Source organism: Sceloporus occidentalis, unplaced genomic scaffold, assembly GCF_023333645.1.
Source record: "Sceloporus occidentalis isolate IW3139 unplaced genomic scaffold, rSceOcc1.0.p SCAF_14, whole genome shotgun sequence".
Taxonomy (NCBI): domain Eukaryota; kingdom Metazoa; phylum Chordata; class Lepidosauria; order Squamata; family Phrynosomatidae; genus Sceloporus; species Sceloporus occidentalis.
The window spans coordinates 16,821,650-16,837,968 of record NW_028316994.1 but is presented as its reverse complement, the minus strand read 5'-3'; the positions used below and the strand labels follow the sequence as shown (position 1 = coordinate 16,837,968).

The 16,319-nt window shown below is 44.0% G+C and overlaps 1 protein-coding gene across 5 annotated transcripts in view; it reads right to left on the bottom strand.

Moving 5' to 3' along the window:
* Positions 1–9,343: 9,343 nt before the first annotated feature.
* The window catches only part of KCNAB3 (potassium voltage-gated channel subfamily A regulatory beta subunit 3), a 46,325-nt gene continuing 39,349 nt past the window's right edge, over positions 9,344–16,319 (bottom strand). For 4 of the 5 annotated variants that reach the window (XM_089479613.1, XM_089479614.1, XM_089479615.1 and 1 more), the window contains 3 exons: positions 15,205–15,325; positions 12,801–12,889; positions 9,345–12,303 (listed from right to left, as the gene is read on the bottom strand). In XM_089479613.1, the coding sequence (XP_089335739.1) occupies positions 12,214–12,303; positions 12,801–12,889; positions 15,205–15,325 (300 nt within the window). In that variant the 3' untranslated portion in view covers positions 9,345–12,213. Of the gene's footprint in view, positions 12,304–12,800; positions 12,890–15,204; positions 15,326–16,319 lie in introns of all 5 variants that reach the window. The other variant, XM_089479617.1, reaches the window with a different exon arrangement.

The following is a 16,319-nucleotide window of genomic DNA, read 5'->3' as shown; positions in this document are numbered from 1 at the left end:
TCAGCACCATCGTCTCAAATGGCTTGGTTTCCATTGGACTTACACACTGACTTAAAATGATATCCTAGAATCGTAGAGTTGGAAGAGACCCCAAAAGGGCCCTGATCCAGTGCAAGCCCTTCTGCCATGCAGGAAGTCTCCACCAAAGCATCCCATTGAGAGATGGCCATCAGCCTCTGTTTAAAGACCTCCGAAGAAGGAGACTCACTCCACTTATTGCAAGGCAGCATCTTCCACTGTTGAACAGGAAGTTGAGCCAGAATCTCTGTTCCTGGAGCTTGCATCCATTGCTCCATTGGGTCCCATTCTCTGGAGCAGCAGAAAACAAGCTTCCCTTCAAGTATTTAAACAGGGCTATCATGTCACCCCTTAACCTTCTCTTCTCCAGGCTAAACTTCCCCAGCAATTCCCTCAGTCGCTCCTCATAGGACTTTATGGCTTCCAGACTCTCCACCATTTCAGTCGCCCTCCTTTGGAAAGCCGCATTCAGCCTTAGCCCCCTGCCCCAAGAAACCCCCTCAGACTACTCTCCCAATGCATACAGCCAATCCCCTGGAGAGCGGTTCCCAGCCGGAGCTGCGCAGAGCCCTTCTTAGGGCTTTCCCAGGGGCTCCAGTGGCCTCTCCGGGAAAATGAAAGAAATACAAACAGAATGAAATTAAAGAATAAGAAACAAAAAGTAGCATCAAAATAAGAAAAGTAGAAATTGCGTTCCAAATGGAAACTTGCCAAGTTGAACTGGCCAAAGGGCTTCTGGAGTCAAAAAGGCTCTTCTAGAGTCTAGGCAATGGAAGCAGGGCCATGGGTTCCCCTTTCATTGGCTGTGTTCACTCTGTTTCAGGTCATCTCAGAATGGGAAACTTTGAGGGCTGTACCATCAATTGACAAACACTCACAAATTTAACCCAGCATCTTGGAGGTTTAAGAAACAATTGCAGTTTTAAAATCTCAGAGAGGGATACATCAAAATCCATCAAGGCGCAAGATGCACCAGCTGTCATGGAGACTTCACATCATGCACATCCAGCAAAATAATCAATAATCAATAATAATAACAATAATTTTTTATTTTTGCCCTGCCTTTCCCACTGGATCGAGGCGGCTTACCGACAGAATAAAATACAACATAAAATACATCATACAGTTATAAAAATATGTCCTGTTATTCCCTCCCACCATAAAGCTATCAATTAAAATAATCAGACGACAATCAAGACAATGATAAAGAGAGGGGTCATTTTTGGGTGTTCTGCACAATAATCCGCATTCATGAGACCAAGTGGGTCACTCAGGGAAAGCCTGTCGGAAGAGGTCCGTCTTGACAGCCTTTTTAAAGCTGTCAGGATTATTAATATTTCGGATCTCTTCCGACAGGCCATTCCATAGTTTTTGTTGGTTTAGTTTTTGTTTTGGCTTTGCTTGTTTGCTCCCAAAAGTCGTTGGATGCTCAGTAATTCAGCAACATGGTTTCTCCACATGAGGCTTTGCAAGAGAGGCTTTCTTTGGAATAAACCCAAAGCAAGGGTAAAGTCTGGCACTGTGGCCCCAACTCTTCCAGTCTCCTCTGTTCCCCAAAAAGAACGAATTGCCTTTCCCAAAAGCCTCTAAGGAGTAGTGATTCACTTTGCATTTGGTTTAACTGTCCCCTTCGTTTTAACAACACACACATCCCACCCTTTTTTTCCAGACAAGAAGCAGAGCTCTGGTCACATTGACTTTGTTTGGTTTCCAGACCCTCTGCCCATCCCTAACTCAGAGCGTTACTTGAGGAAAGGTGATGTGGAAAGAGGAAACACATTGGTTTCTTTGCCTTTTGTGGGTCTTTCGAGTACAGGAGCAAAGACTCTAAAAAAGTTGGCAACTCTAATCAGAGCTTGGAGGAAAGGCTGCTTCCAAACCATTGGTCCTGCTGGTCGAGGGGCCTGAGAAGTATCGCCTAACTATTCAATGTTTTCAAGGCAGCACAACCTCCCACCGGCCTTTGGACCCATGGCTTTCCCTTCTGTTCTGCAGTTGAATGATGCAAATATTTCAAGAAGAGCAGTGTATGGGGGAATATTAAAATGGTGCAGGTCCAGGAAATGGCACTTTGCTGAGTAGAATAATAGAGTTGGACGGGAATTGAAGGGCCATCCAGTTTGACCTCCTGCCATGGAGGAATAGACAGTTAAAGCCCTCCTAAAAGATGGCCACTCAATCTGTGTTGTGAGAGCTCCAAAAAAGGAGTGTTGACTGCTTCCAAGGCTGTCTGTTCCACTGTCAAGTAGTTTTTACAGTTAAGAAGTTCTTCTTAATGTTTAGCTGGAATCTTTTTTATGTCATTTGAATCCACTGATTCACGTTCTAGTCTCTGAAGCAGCAGAAGACAAGCTTGTTCCTTCATCTAGATGATGCTCCTTCAAGAATTTAAATATGGCTACCGTGCTTCAGTTTTCTCTTCTCCAAGCCGTGGTCCATGAAACAACTCTTCTCTGTTTAAAGGGGCCCAAGTTGGTGGCTTCGTCCCGCCTTTTGTGGCTGAGAATTCCACAGATTTGACTAGATGGGGTTCTCTGTCTCAAGACCAGGAGGAGACACATTCATAACTTTCCAGACTGATTAAAATATTTGGTTTTTTAAAAAAAGAAAAAGAAAAATAGGTTTTAAAAAATTAAATTACATTGTTAAAAGTTAAATTATGTTTCAAAGCTTCCTTTAGAACAATTAGTTAGAAAAGAGCCTAGGGCAAACATACAATCATGAATAGCATTTCTAATTAGATGTTAGAAATATGTTAACAGTTTGTGGCGATGGAAGATAACCTGATCAGTCCTATTCTCTCTTAGCCTTCCTTCTGGAGAAGGTCTGGCAATTTGGGCAGGTAGAGCAGAGCCTACCATTTGTATCCATATAAATGAATATACATGAAATGGATATAAAGAAAATGCATATAAATGAAATGAATGAATGAACTGAAAGTTAATCCGATAACAGAACATTTGCTCAGTTTGTGCCTACCTACTAATGAAATTTCCATATATATATATATATATATATATACACACACACACACACACACATACATACATTCAGGTTGTATTAAATAATAGGGTCCTTCTACTAAAAAAATAACATGGTCAAATCTTTTTCACTAGTGATTTAAGCTGAGATTTAAATCATCAAAACTGAACCCTTTGGAGCGGCAGTTTAAATTTTGATTTAAATGAATCTGGTTTCAGTCAGACTAACTAGACCCTGCTATGCTTCCCATCCTCCTACGGATGATGGCCAGAGATGGGACATTGGAGGATTTGTGGGAAAACCCTCTGAGGTAATGGGAAGGTTTTTAGTTTGTTTGGCCTCCCTTGCTGGACGATTTCTCCCTGGGCCTTTCAAACAAATCCCCGGACAAATAAGATTTACTGGAAAGACAAATACAGTTTAAAGCCTCGGTGACCCGGCTGCTTTGGGTCCTGTGATGCATTTCCTTGTAGCCAGGATGCTTGGCGCTTACTCCCTGCTTTCAGAGAGCTGTGTGTGCTTTTCGGATACCTTACTGTATTGCACCAGCTGGGCATCTGTGTGGGGCAAGCTGTGTGAAAAGCCTGCTTACCATTCCCACTGTGAGTAATCTTGCTGGCAATGAGTCCTTCTTCCTCTGGGACCGTGGCAGTTGCCTTCTGATGAAATCCAAGCTGCCCGGGAATTAAGAACACATAGGTTTTTGTTCCCCTAAGTATGCACACTTGCAGCTGTTTCCAGGTTGCTTGATATTTTGATGAAGTCTTCATCCAGAAATTATCCTTGAGGGGGTTTCAGCATGCACTAGAAATGCACAGATGCTTGGGACTGTCTTGGCCTGGATTGTCTCCGTGGACTTGACCCTATCATAGCACATCCCCTGCCCCTTCCCCGACATCCCAGGCTGTGCTTTTGCACTCTCCTATTTACAGAGCCAGCATTTCCAGAGAGAAACATCTACATTTTTAAAAAAAGGCACCAGCTGGCTGCATACAAAGCCATAAATGAGCTTTTCCCACAAAGGCTCAATGAGCCTTATTTCATGTATCAGGAAGTGCGGCTCAAGGGAACCCAGATCTGCACTGATGTATATTCTGGTGGCAGCTGGTGGCTTCCAAGTCAATGCTCAGTGAATTGACGGTGAATTTCTTCTGAGTTTTAAATTTAAAAGAACTATCCAAGGCACCGAGATTAATTGTGGGCTAGAATTCAGCACTTTGGATAGATGCTTTAAAGTTGGAACTAAAAGTTTTTATATTTAGACAATAAAAGGGGATAGTGGGATGGATCTTTTTCTTCTATTTCTTCCCTCTCTTTCCTGGCTCCGGTCTTTTTCCTCTTTTTTTTGTTTTGTTTAGTTTTGTTTTTTTCCTCATCCTTATGTCTCTGTTTTTGTTTATGATATATTCTGTATATGTATGTTGGCTTTTTAACATTTAAAAATTGTTAATAAATACTATTTTAAAGTTTGAACTAAAACCCAGATCATATCCAATGCTTGATTTTGCCTGTTTGTGGGAGAGAATTACTCATTTGGAGCCATATCACTTACTGGACACAAATGAGTGGGTGCAATACTAATTTAACATCCCAGTTCACAGTTCATCTCAACTGTGTCAATCTTTAATGCCATTACTGGTAACTTAAACGTTTCTGCTTCTCCAGTGAGGTACATTTTAACCATCCGAGTAGCTGTCTGGTAATCACAAAGCCATCCCAGGAGAAATAACTCTCTTCTTCCGCGACTGGTTCCTGTGATCCTTGAGGTTTAAGGACAGGCTGACTCCTGCATCCTTTGTTCACACTGCTGCATTGTGGGAAGGGATTTCCAGTGTGATGCTATCCATGATTTAATCTTCAAATCAGACGTTTTAAAGTAAGAGCTAGAAGTGAGGCTGAGATAAAGTCAGCTACTCTAAGTACCTTGCAGTTACATATTTAACAATGAGCTAGAATTTATCAACCAGTTTCATAGAGTTAGAAGGGGCCACAAGGGTCAAGTCAAAGCCCCAGCATGCAGGAATATACTACTAAAGCACTCCTGAAAGATGCCAATCTAACCTCTTTTTAAAATCTTATAAAGAAGAAGAGTCCACCATCCTCTAGTCAGTCTGTTCCACTTCTTACAGTCAAGAAGTTCTTCCTAATGTTTTGGTGGAATCTCTGTTTGAATCAATTGGTTCTCGTTCTAATCTCTGGCACAGCATTAAACAAGATCATTCAATCTTCTACAAGACATCCCTTCAGATATTTAAAGATAGCTATCACATCACCTATCAGTTTTTACTTCTCCAAGTGAAATGTATCCAAATCCATGAGCCGTTCCTCGTAAGGTCTGGTTTCCAGAGCTGTGTTCATTTTAACTGCCCTGTTCTGGGCCTGTCTATGTCCTTTAAGCTTGTCTATGTGCTTAAATAGTGGTGCTCAGAACTGGACACAATATTCCAGGTGAGGGGTGACTCTGAATAATGTGGCCCTACTACTTCCCTTGATCTGGACACTGCTTCTATTGATCCAGCCTAGAATTGCATTGGCTTTTTTGTCCATGACATCCCCACACAAAAAAGCCTACATGATTCTACTTGTTTAGGATTCTGTCAAGAGCCAGATTTTTTTCTATGGTTTTAAATGTTGGACTAGCAAAGCTAGGATGTTTCAGGTTTTGACAATAAGTGCTTTTTTGAACCATATTTGTTGTAGTTAAGTTTTGCATAGATGTGTCACAAAGTGTACATCTTGTGTTTCAAGGCCTTAGGGCTCTGACTGAGAATAATATGACCAACAGTCAGTATCTAGCTCAATATTGCCAATCCTGATTGGGCCGCCAATCCATGGTCCACCAGGATTTCAGTCAGGATTCCTTCCTATCCTTTCCTGTAGATCTCTGGTATTCCTGGAGGTATGTATCTCCTACCCATGGGAGAAGTAATGGATTCCAGTCCATAAAAACAGATGCCACAACAAGTCTGTTCGATTCTGAAATGCTGTGGATCTCTTCCATTTCCCATATGATAGCCTCTGAAATTTGAGGAGTGGGCTGTGCAAACTTTTAATCTCAACCAGAGCTTTTCTCCAGTCCCATTTTGGAACTACGGTATATATTTATGTATAAGTCTAGAAATGTTAGTTAAAAATTGACCCCAAAATCCTGAGTCGACTTATCCACAGGTCAGTGCAAGTACTGTACTTTAACTCTGATTAAAAAAGAAACCATGCCCTGGTGAAAAGGAAGAGCATAATCTCTCCTGGAAGCATTAAGGCCCTTTTATTCTCTCTTCTCATCCTTTGGGATGAGCACAAAGAGTTGTGCCTGCTGGAATTTTGTACGTTGTTTGGCATTGTTTTCCTTGCTTCATCCTTTAGATCCTTTGTCACATGGATCAACTTATACATGGGTCATATCAAAATCCATAGTTTTGGCCCTAAAAGCTACCCTTGATTTATACAGGGGTTCAACTTATAGTTAAGTATATATAGTACAGTGGATCAGGACCATCTGGATGCTGTGAAGATTTCCTTTCCTTGCAAACTGGGAGCAATGCCTTTTAGGTAAACAGGAAGCCATCAAACCGGTTGGGGAGAGAATTGCATGCAGATTTCCTTCTTGACAGCTGGAGTGATCTCTGACAAGGGAATGAGGCACCTGGCTGTCACGAGGGAATTTGAAATAGCTAGGAATGGCAGAGTCTTGATGAGATTTGTCTCTGCGTCAGACACCAGCTGCGATGAGGAGAGCAACAAACATTTGATCTCTCCTTTGTGAGCAACCAGTTGCGGGACTCAGAGAGGATGCTGTGACAGCACAGGCTTTATATCCATCAGCCCCAATCTGGTGTCTTGCAACTGTCTAAGACTACATAGGAAAATGCCTTATCCTTAGTCAGGGCCTTGATCCATCTAGTCTACTATTGTCAACTCTGACTAGCAGGAGTATGTGCCTTTCTATTGGGGTTTAGGAGGAATTATTTCTCAGCTCTACCAGGAGATCATTGGTATTTCTTCCTGGTGGTCTACCATCCAAGGGCTAATCACACACAACCCTACTTAGCTTCCAGAAATAAATTTGTACATGGTAGCATGGGAATACTGTTCCCACCATCACCAGTCCACATACTTCTGGGCTGCTTTATACTCTTCTGTGATGTTGCAACAAAGGAGAAACCACCATTTTTTGGAAATAGAAGAGAGGGGACCAGATCTATTGATTTTAGAGGAGTATGGTCCTTATCTACCGAGAGACACACACACGAAAGAAAGGGCCCCTCCAGGTCATAATGTCATTCTTAGGGTTTCTTTTTGCCCTTTTTGATTCCTTCTCTTCAGAATAACATGAAACAAATGGTACTTGCAACAGCACCTATTTGTGGATCTATCTGGCGAACAACATGATCTCTCAGGGTTCTCTATCAAATTACTTCTCTCTCCCAGATATCCAGTACTTAATGGGCTGTTTGAGGATATTCCCTCTCCATTAGATGGGTTTTTCCCATTTGTTTTTAATGTGGGGGTTGGAATGGGATATGTTACCAAAATGCAGGATGCCTCTGAGCCTAGCAGTCCCCTATGTCTGGGTTATACTGTTTTGGCTGCCTAAAACTCAGCATTCATCTCATGAGTTGACTGTAGTGATACCAATGAGTCTTGCAAGAATTTTAAGTACGGTATATTATGAGGTTAGTGAGGTCTAGTCCCCCGGACTTCTTTCAGTCTCACATTTATTCCCTGTCACTTTGGTCTCCTCGATTCCCTTGTACGTTCTCTCAAGTTTACTTTGGAAAAGGCCTAACAAAACATCCCTCGTTGATTTATCACCAGCTGGAAGGTGACGGCATCCACTGACTCACTTTTCACTTCGGAAGGCAAAGAGGAAATTGGCAGGAGCAGAGGCAGCAGCCATGACTCAGCCTCTTCCTAAACAGGGAGAGTGCCTTTATTGGTCATCATGGGATTACAAACCAAGCCAGTCCCAGGAGAATAATAATAATTTACAGGGTACCTTTAAAATATTCCACATAGTACTTTACATTGTTGTTGTGTGCCTTCTAGTCCTTCCCAACTTTGGGTGACCCTAAACCTATCTTGCAATTTTCTTAGCACAATTTCATAGAATCATAGAGTTGGAAGAGAGACTCCAAGGGCCCTGATCCAGTCCAACCCCCTTCTGCCATGCAGGAACTCTCAATCAAAGCATCCCCGACAGTTGGCCATCCAGCCTCTGTTTAAAGACCTCCAAGGAGGGAGACTCCACCACACTCTCCGGATGGAGTGTGTTCCACTGTCAAACAGCCCTTACTGTCAGGAAGTTCCAACCAGTTGGAATGTCTTTTCCTGTACTTTGCATCGATTGTTCTGTGTTCTAGTCTCTGGAGCGGCAGAAAACAAGCTTGCTACATCCTCAGTGTGACACCCATTCAAATACTTAATCAGGGCTATCATATCACCTCTTAAACGTCTCTTTTCCAGGATAAACATACTCAGCTCCCTAAGTCTTTCCTCATAAGGCATGATTTCCAGGGCCCTTCGCCATTTTGGTGGCCCTCTTTTGGACACACTCCAGTTTGTCAACATCCTTTTTGAATTGTGGGGCCCAGAACTGGACACAGCATCAGAGAGAGTTTGCCTTCCTCTGAGGCTGAGAGAGTGGGATTTGCCCTGGGTGACCCAGTGGGCTTCCACATCCAACCAGGGATTTGAACCCTGGTCTCCAGAGACCAACACTCAAACCACTACACCATGCTGTCACATAGGGCCAAAATACCAGCATATTTTAGTTTAAAGCTCCAACTGCAAGTAGAAAACCTTTTTAAAACATGGGTGGGGACCTCTGTATAGAACTGGTAAGTTGCCAAATGAGGGTGTTATGGGGACATGGAGTGGGGCTGTATGGGGAACCCCAGGAAGGCTGGATGTTTGTTGCCAGGTACTGGAGCCCCCAGACAGTGGCATTTAGCAGTGCTTCTCAGACCGGGGGGGGGGGGGGGACTGGCAATGGTTGTTTTTCCAATATTCCAGTGGCATTTTTAATTTTGTGCATGAAGCAAAGTTTATCAAAAAGATAAAATATCAGAAAGAAAAGGTGTCACTGTCTCAGCCATCCATTTAGATTATTTTGGAGGATTTTGGTATTATACATATGGGAAACTCAACCTCTACAAAGCAATAACCAGAGGCAAGTTCCATGCCAAGAAGTGGGCCGTGAATCCACTCTGGGCGCCAGGTTTGCTGCCTGGGGGAGTCTTGAAGGCCAGGCCAGCCTAGTGGGCCGAGTCCCTTGCCAGTCCCAAATAGGAAGGAGAAAGGAACACCCAGTGCAGGCTTGGTTCAATTTGGTCACTTCATGTATTGTTTATTTCAACATTTCAAATGTCAGCACCCGCCTCCCACCCACCCCCAAAAGAAGAAGACCCCTTGAAAGCCAAGTGCACTCAGTTCTACATATATGTGAAGCTTTTTCCCCTTCAAGGGGGTCTCTGCAGGGATTGGGGGGGTTGAGGCCTAAGACTTTGCAGTGCTTCCACTGGCCTCAAGAGGGGGCTACTTGCCCTTGGAATGGGCTTTGCTTTCTCAAGCCTTTCCCATTCTTTGATCTGGCTGAGGGTGACCTCAAGTGACCCAGCCATGTTGGAAGCAGGGAATATATATATGTATATTCTGTATGTATTTGTGCCTTTTTCTTCCTCTTTCCCCGCTTTGCCAGTTTGAAAGAACGCCAGGAGAGCAAAAGTTGGTCAGATATAAATAGCTACAGAGAGAAAATCTGGCCTGGTTAGATCTGGAGGTAGGAATTGGTGGCAGCTGGTGGATTCTGCGACAGCTGGATGGGGAATGCATTCACTGGGGTAGTGAACCATGGGGAGGGGGGGTGTTTGATACTATTCATTGCCCTGAATAGCTTGTTCAAAATTCAGACTAAAACCCACAGTGGATCCACAGCCCATGGGAGACATGAGCAGCCACTGCCTCACTTACAGGGATAGCCTTTGAGATGTTAGTGTGTGCAGTGGGGGCTGCTTTTGCACAGAGTCTGGAAAATTGGCTTCATTGGACTACAGTTCCCAGTTTCTCCCTAGACAGTGTGGCCACTTTCCAGGTTGGCTGGGGATGCTGGGAGGTTTAGTCCAAGAGGGGTTAACACTCTGAGCCCTGCCAGTTTAACCAGGTCATTTAAAAGTCTCTACCTCTTGGATCACTGGGGTTATAGGAAACAGCTTTGTGCGGCGGGTGGCTGTATTTCCTATTCTGTTTCCCTATGCTTTTCATCAGGTAGATTTTTTAAATGGGCTTTTGTGAATTTCCCCAAGGGAGTGGGTTATATCTGCCGAAAGAGACCCCTGAAAGGGAAAGAAATGTTACTCTACACACCATGAAGCTGGTTCCTTCTTGCCAGAGGGAATGAAACAGAGCATTGTACAAGTTTTTTACAATTTTGCAGCCAGTGCAAGGAGCGCAGGCACAATGGGGCCCTGTCCTGAAGCGAGGTGGATCCAAAGCAATGAGTTGTGCAAAATGGGATGCTGGGGCACCCTGGGCGAGAGGGGGCTGGGGGCTCAACACCACCCTTTGCCCTCTCCCCGCTGCCCCAAGGCTTCCCATGACCCTGAGGGCACTTTTGAGCATTATTATTGCTTTAAGAAGAGATGGCTCTCTTTCCCTAGAGGAGATGAGTATGTTTTTAAAATAATAATTCAACATTAAGAAGCAACTAAATTGGAACTAAGAAGGTGGAAGGAAAAAGGCCACAGACTTCCACAGAGAATGGTAGTGTTGGTGTTAAGGGGGGCATGAATGGTGAACACAAACCACAGAGGAGAACGGAAGGTTTCTCTCATTAACTGAGGGAGAAAAGGTGCCAGTTTTGCTTTCCTGCCAATGTGAACAGGTGGAATTAAGTCCATCCTGGGGTTGGCTGACAGGGGAGAAGTACCACTACAAAATACACAATGCATTACGATAAATCAAATAAGGATATCCAGAATCACATGGAAGGGAAGAAAAGACACATTCCGGAACCTTTCCCCCCACTCTTTAAGTGAGCCCCTGTTCTGCCAACCCTATTCCCGTCAGATGGGTTGCACCACAACCCCCATCATCCCCTGCCAGGACGATTGCAGTGAGAGGTTGTAGTCTGATACATCTGGGAAATGTCATATTGAAGAAGGTGGCTCTGCACTCCTTTGAATTACAGTTCCCAAGATACCCCAAGAAGAGGGACAGGGGATTAAATAAACCTTAGAAATTGTAGTTGGGATTGTCGTAGAGTCTTCAGCAGCTGATTCAAGTCCTTTGCAATCTACAAATCCCTGATTTTCCATAGCATGGCACTGTGGCAGTTAAAGTGAGATGAAACTGCTTTCATTGTGCAGTGTAGATAAACCCCTGTTTTACTCTAATTGAAGCTTACATTCCAAACTGGCCTTGTGCTTTTCATGAATACAGCAGGAAACCCAAAATGCTGCCCTTCCTGCCTGTTAACTTAGGATGCTGTGCTTTCATGTAGCACCCACACACTTCACTGTTTCTTCTACCAGGGAAATGTCCACCGGATTGTATCTATGGCAACTCCTCTGTGGACGATCACAAAACAAAGAAGGTGGAAAAGATGGAAGAACAACAAAAAGTGACCATGAGAAACTAAAAATAAACCCACACATAAATGGAGTAACTCAGCACATCCACACACCATTGGGACTACCGCAATGGAGCAGAAGACACTGCTTATAATAAATTAAGGATGGATGCTGTGTGCTTTTCTTTTGTTTGGACTACTCTCCCTCCCTTCACCTTCTTACTCTTGCCTGCCCCTTTGAAAAGAAACAAAAAACGAATCAGGCATATTGAGACAGAAAAAGAGGCGAAGCGGCCATTTGTTCCGGCCTTAGCAGGAGGCGGTGCCTCTCACCCGCCAGCCCCATAGCTGAGTTGCTCATGCCATATAGTTGTACTGTATACTCTAAGCAGCTGCCGCGGGGCAGAGTAACCCCAAATCCCGCCCCCCACCCCACTTCATCCACCGTTGGAAGTATATGGATATTTGGTTCATGCGCAAAGCGGCTCCTTGATGCCCGCCCCCACCAAATTAAGAGGCAGCAGCTGGTGGGAGAGCATAAGTGGGGGAGGCAGGTGAGGGGGGCACAGGTGCCCCCCATCGAGGAGCAGAGGGGTTTGCAGTCTGTTGGGACAAAAGCGTGCACAGTCCCGGGCGCCAATGTGTCCCTACGCCCGGGACTCTTTTTTTGTATTGGGCTTGTTACCCAGGAGTGCATCTATTTCCTGGACAACTTGGGGTGTCAGTTGGGTTAGAACCTGTAAAGAGAGAAGAAGAGAAGAGAATGTTAAGAAGGGAAGGAAGACAGTTTTTTCTTTGTCATCTGTTTGTTTCATTAATATAAAATTGCATTTGGCTCAGAAGGTGGAGCCTTTCTGGCTGTGGCCCCTCTTGTTCATAAAATGTCCTCCCCAGCAAGACCCACCAGAGCCAGACATCGTTATTTTTTCAGCACCCAATCAATATATTCTAGTCATGTAAGCCGCCTTGATGGCTGCAGCAGAAAGGCGGGGTACAAGGATAATGTTTATTTTATTGTATTTAAGACATTTTCCTACTCTCAGGCATTTGATGGGATACAACTGATTGTTTTTAAACATAGGCTGATATTGTCCATTACAGCAAGAGTGCTCCAAAGCACATTGGGCACTTTTGCCCAGATGTCCCTTGGGGAGTACCCTGATCTCCATTTCACACTGTGCATCCGCCTTGTCCCCATTCCCACATGACACTATGTTCCCCTCTTTCTCTTCACCTGAATAGATCCCAAGTTCTCAATGAGCTGATCGGTGCTGGAGACCCCCAGGAGGACGGAGCTAACCCCTTCAGAGCGGAGACACCAGGCTTTTTAGGGGAAAAGAACAGGGGAAAGAAAGAAAGAAAGGTAAGAAACGGGAGAATTATCTACACTCTTCTAATGTTGCTATTACCAGATTGGTGCCTCACATATGGACTGGATTACAGCTCCCATCTAGATTTTACAAATATGATTTAAAAAGCCATTCTGTTAATGTAATCTTTTATTTTGCCAAAAAAGAAGTTAGTCATCTACTCGCCGGTCTCCTCTTTCCCTCCCCTCCTTCCCCCAGTCTACAACGCAGCAACCAGGCTGCCACAAACAGAAAGTAAGCAAGCCAGGAAAGGCCTGTGATGACTTACAAAGGCCCTCAGCAAACTGGGCTGGAGGGGAAATGGCTTCCCAAGCCCAGTTGCAGCAGTTAGTCAGGCCCCAAGCCAGGCTGGGGAAAGGAAGGAAAGCTGGGCAAAATCTCCATGCTTGTTGTCCCTGGCTGTGATAGTTCCTCTGGAGCTCCCAGAGGAAGATAAAGTTTGAGGGGATGGTAAGGAATTACTCAGCAGCAGCTAGCCTTCCTCAGGTTATACAGCTCAGGTCCAGGTCATTTGAGGGACCATGTTCTTCCTTATGAACCATCCCTTGCTTTGTGATCTGCTGGGGAGACCCTCGTAGCTACAGCTGGTGGGAACACATTCTCAGTGGCAGCTCCCAGGCTCTGACACTCCCTTCCCAGAGAGGTTCGACTGGCACCCTCCCTGCTTTCTTTTCACAGACAAGTAAAGACTTTTCTGTTTCAAAAGGCATTTGACGAATTGGATGTATAAGGCTCATCCCACCGAAGCAATGTGCAGGGTTTCCCAACTGCTGTGTCATTATGTCAGCCAGTGTGTATTTAATGGGGTATGCTTTAATCTGGTTTTAGTGTTGTTGTTGTTTTGCTCATTTAATCTCTATAACTTTTGCATTTTGTGAACTTTTACCAATGTGCTTTTTAAATGTGTTGTAAGCTGTTTTGATTCCAGAACTGGAGTCAAGGCAGGATATAAGTAAACAATCTCAATCTTATCTTGCACAGGGATGGGTTAGATTCTTTGCTCTCCTAATTCTTCCAGAGAGCATATTCTAGACTGCCTTCATCTCTGCTCCCCAATGACTGTCAAGCAGAGCAAGGCATGTTTTGAATCAGTTGTGTGTCCGAATGGAAACCCACTCCTGGCATTTGTCCCAGTGGCACCAAATGGCCACCTACAATTTAATCAGTGGACGGCATGATCCTCACCTGGTTCAATGCCTCCTGCAAGTTACTGCAAACCAAGAATAAAAAAAATCCCAAATCTTTTGCAATCTTTATCTGAGGCCAGTTGTATTTCTAAACCAATTTTTTGAAGTTTTGATTATTCTTCTTAATTCAGGTATTTTCTGGTGTGGAAGGGTAATAAAAATAGCTAGGATATTGATGGGTGTAGAAGTATTTGCAGGTCTTGTTTAAAAGAAAGAAATTTCTTTCTACATGGTCTGCATGTCAGGACTTTATGTAATGGAGTAATTTCCACTCATGAACTTTTTGAACGGGAGAAGAGATACCCAGTAACAATTCCTTTAAAATGCCCTGAAATAAAATAACACATTATAAAAAAGCATTGTTGCTTGTAACAAGGGCATTTTTTTAAAAAGTCCTTTTGGAAATAAAGGACACAAGCAGTTACTTCATTACTCCAACCCCCTCTTCATGTAAAGTTTATTCATTAACTTTCTTCATTACTTTTTGGGAGGCTAAAAAGTGTTCCCAGAATACTGTAAGATTTCCTCCTAAATTTCAGGACATTTTCTTTGTTTTTATAAATATATCCCAGCCCCTTTTCCCCAGGAAAGAAAAAGTTACAGCAGAATAAGGAGTAACAGAATGAGTGAATGATGGCCTCCTTCAGAGCTTCTTCACAAGTCAATAACAAATTATTTTTAAAAGTAACTTTTGAAGCTGAGTAATTTCTCATCTACATCTGTTAATGTCTGTAGCTGCATGTCAAATAGCCCACCTCCTTCTAAGGCTGCCTACTCAAAGACTGAATCTAGAATATGGCCCAGGCTGCATCCACACTGCAGAAGTAATCCGGTTTGACACCACTTTAACTACCATGCCTCATGGAATTCTGGACACTAGTTTATTTGTGCACCAGAGCTCTGGAGCCACAACAAACTGCAATGGCCAGAATTCCATAGCACTGAGGCATTGCAGTTAAAGTGGTATCAAACCAAATTATTTCTGTAGTTCAGACACTTCCAGGGGCACTTCAGGCCTGTTCATGCCAACACATCCGTAAGTCCACTCCTTGCTGAACACCAGCTCCCATGTTCCCCTCACCTATAGCCAGCTGTGCCACAGTGCAGCCCAGGCGTTCTGCGATCGGGTGGAGTTCTTTCACTTTCGCCTGCTGCTTCTTCCCGTCTTCACTCTGCAGCTTCTCTTTCAGCCACTGATATCCCTGGAGGAGGGAGGCCAACAAGAAGCGATATGGGATGCTGGGGTCCTCTGCCACCAGGTAGATAGGTGGCTTTTGGAGTCCTTGCTAGCATAATGGCCAAACATGAACAGCTTTCCAATAGCATTGCAAGGATTAATCTGTATAATAAGTGACCTTGTTAGATTTTTATTTTCTTTTATTTGCATTAGCTCAGCCATCTGAGGCTGGGAAAAGATATGAAGGCTAAGAACAGACTCTGGGAGCAAATTATTTTCTGTTACTAATCTGCTTGTACAGTTCTCATAGCTATGGGAGGAGGAGATGGGTCAGGCCTGCACATTTGGTTTGTCTTGCTTTGATTTTTTTGTTGTTTCGAGTTCATCTTCCATCAGCCTCATTCTGGGATCGGGGGGGGGGGGGGGGATGCACCCAGCCCTGGCCCCTTGGGAATTATTGCTAGCCAGGGATAATCTGTGTAGAATGAATTGTTGAAGGGCCCAGTTCCACCGTTGGTCGTGAGGGGATGATGGATCCCGTCCGTGAAAGGGATGGGATGCTTCTCGGCTGTGGACCATCTGCTGCATCACGGACCACCAATATAGCTTATTTTACAGCAATAACATGGATTAATGTCTCACGTAAAACAAATCATTGGGGAAATCCTATGGAAGAAAACGTATAGTATGCAGGGATGGCAGTGGGTCAGGATGGCGCATAGAAGTGCAAGTATGTACCAGTTCATGACATAACATGGGGGGAGGAGAAAAGGACTTCAGAGAGGAAAAAGAGGACCTTCTGAAGCTTCAGTAATCACTACTGTTTTGTTTGGGAAGGAAAACGAAGAGAGGGGCTTGGAGGAATAACCGGATTTAATTTGGGCCCCATAATTTATTTCCAGTTTTGGTCCTTAGTGCTGGATCATACAAGGTGGCAACAGGGAGCAAACAGAACTTAAAGGGATGTAGTGTCCCTTTTCTTCCCAACCACTGTTGGGTAGTTTGGACAGGGTTTTTGT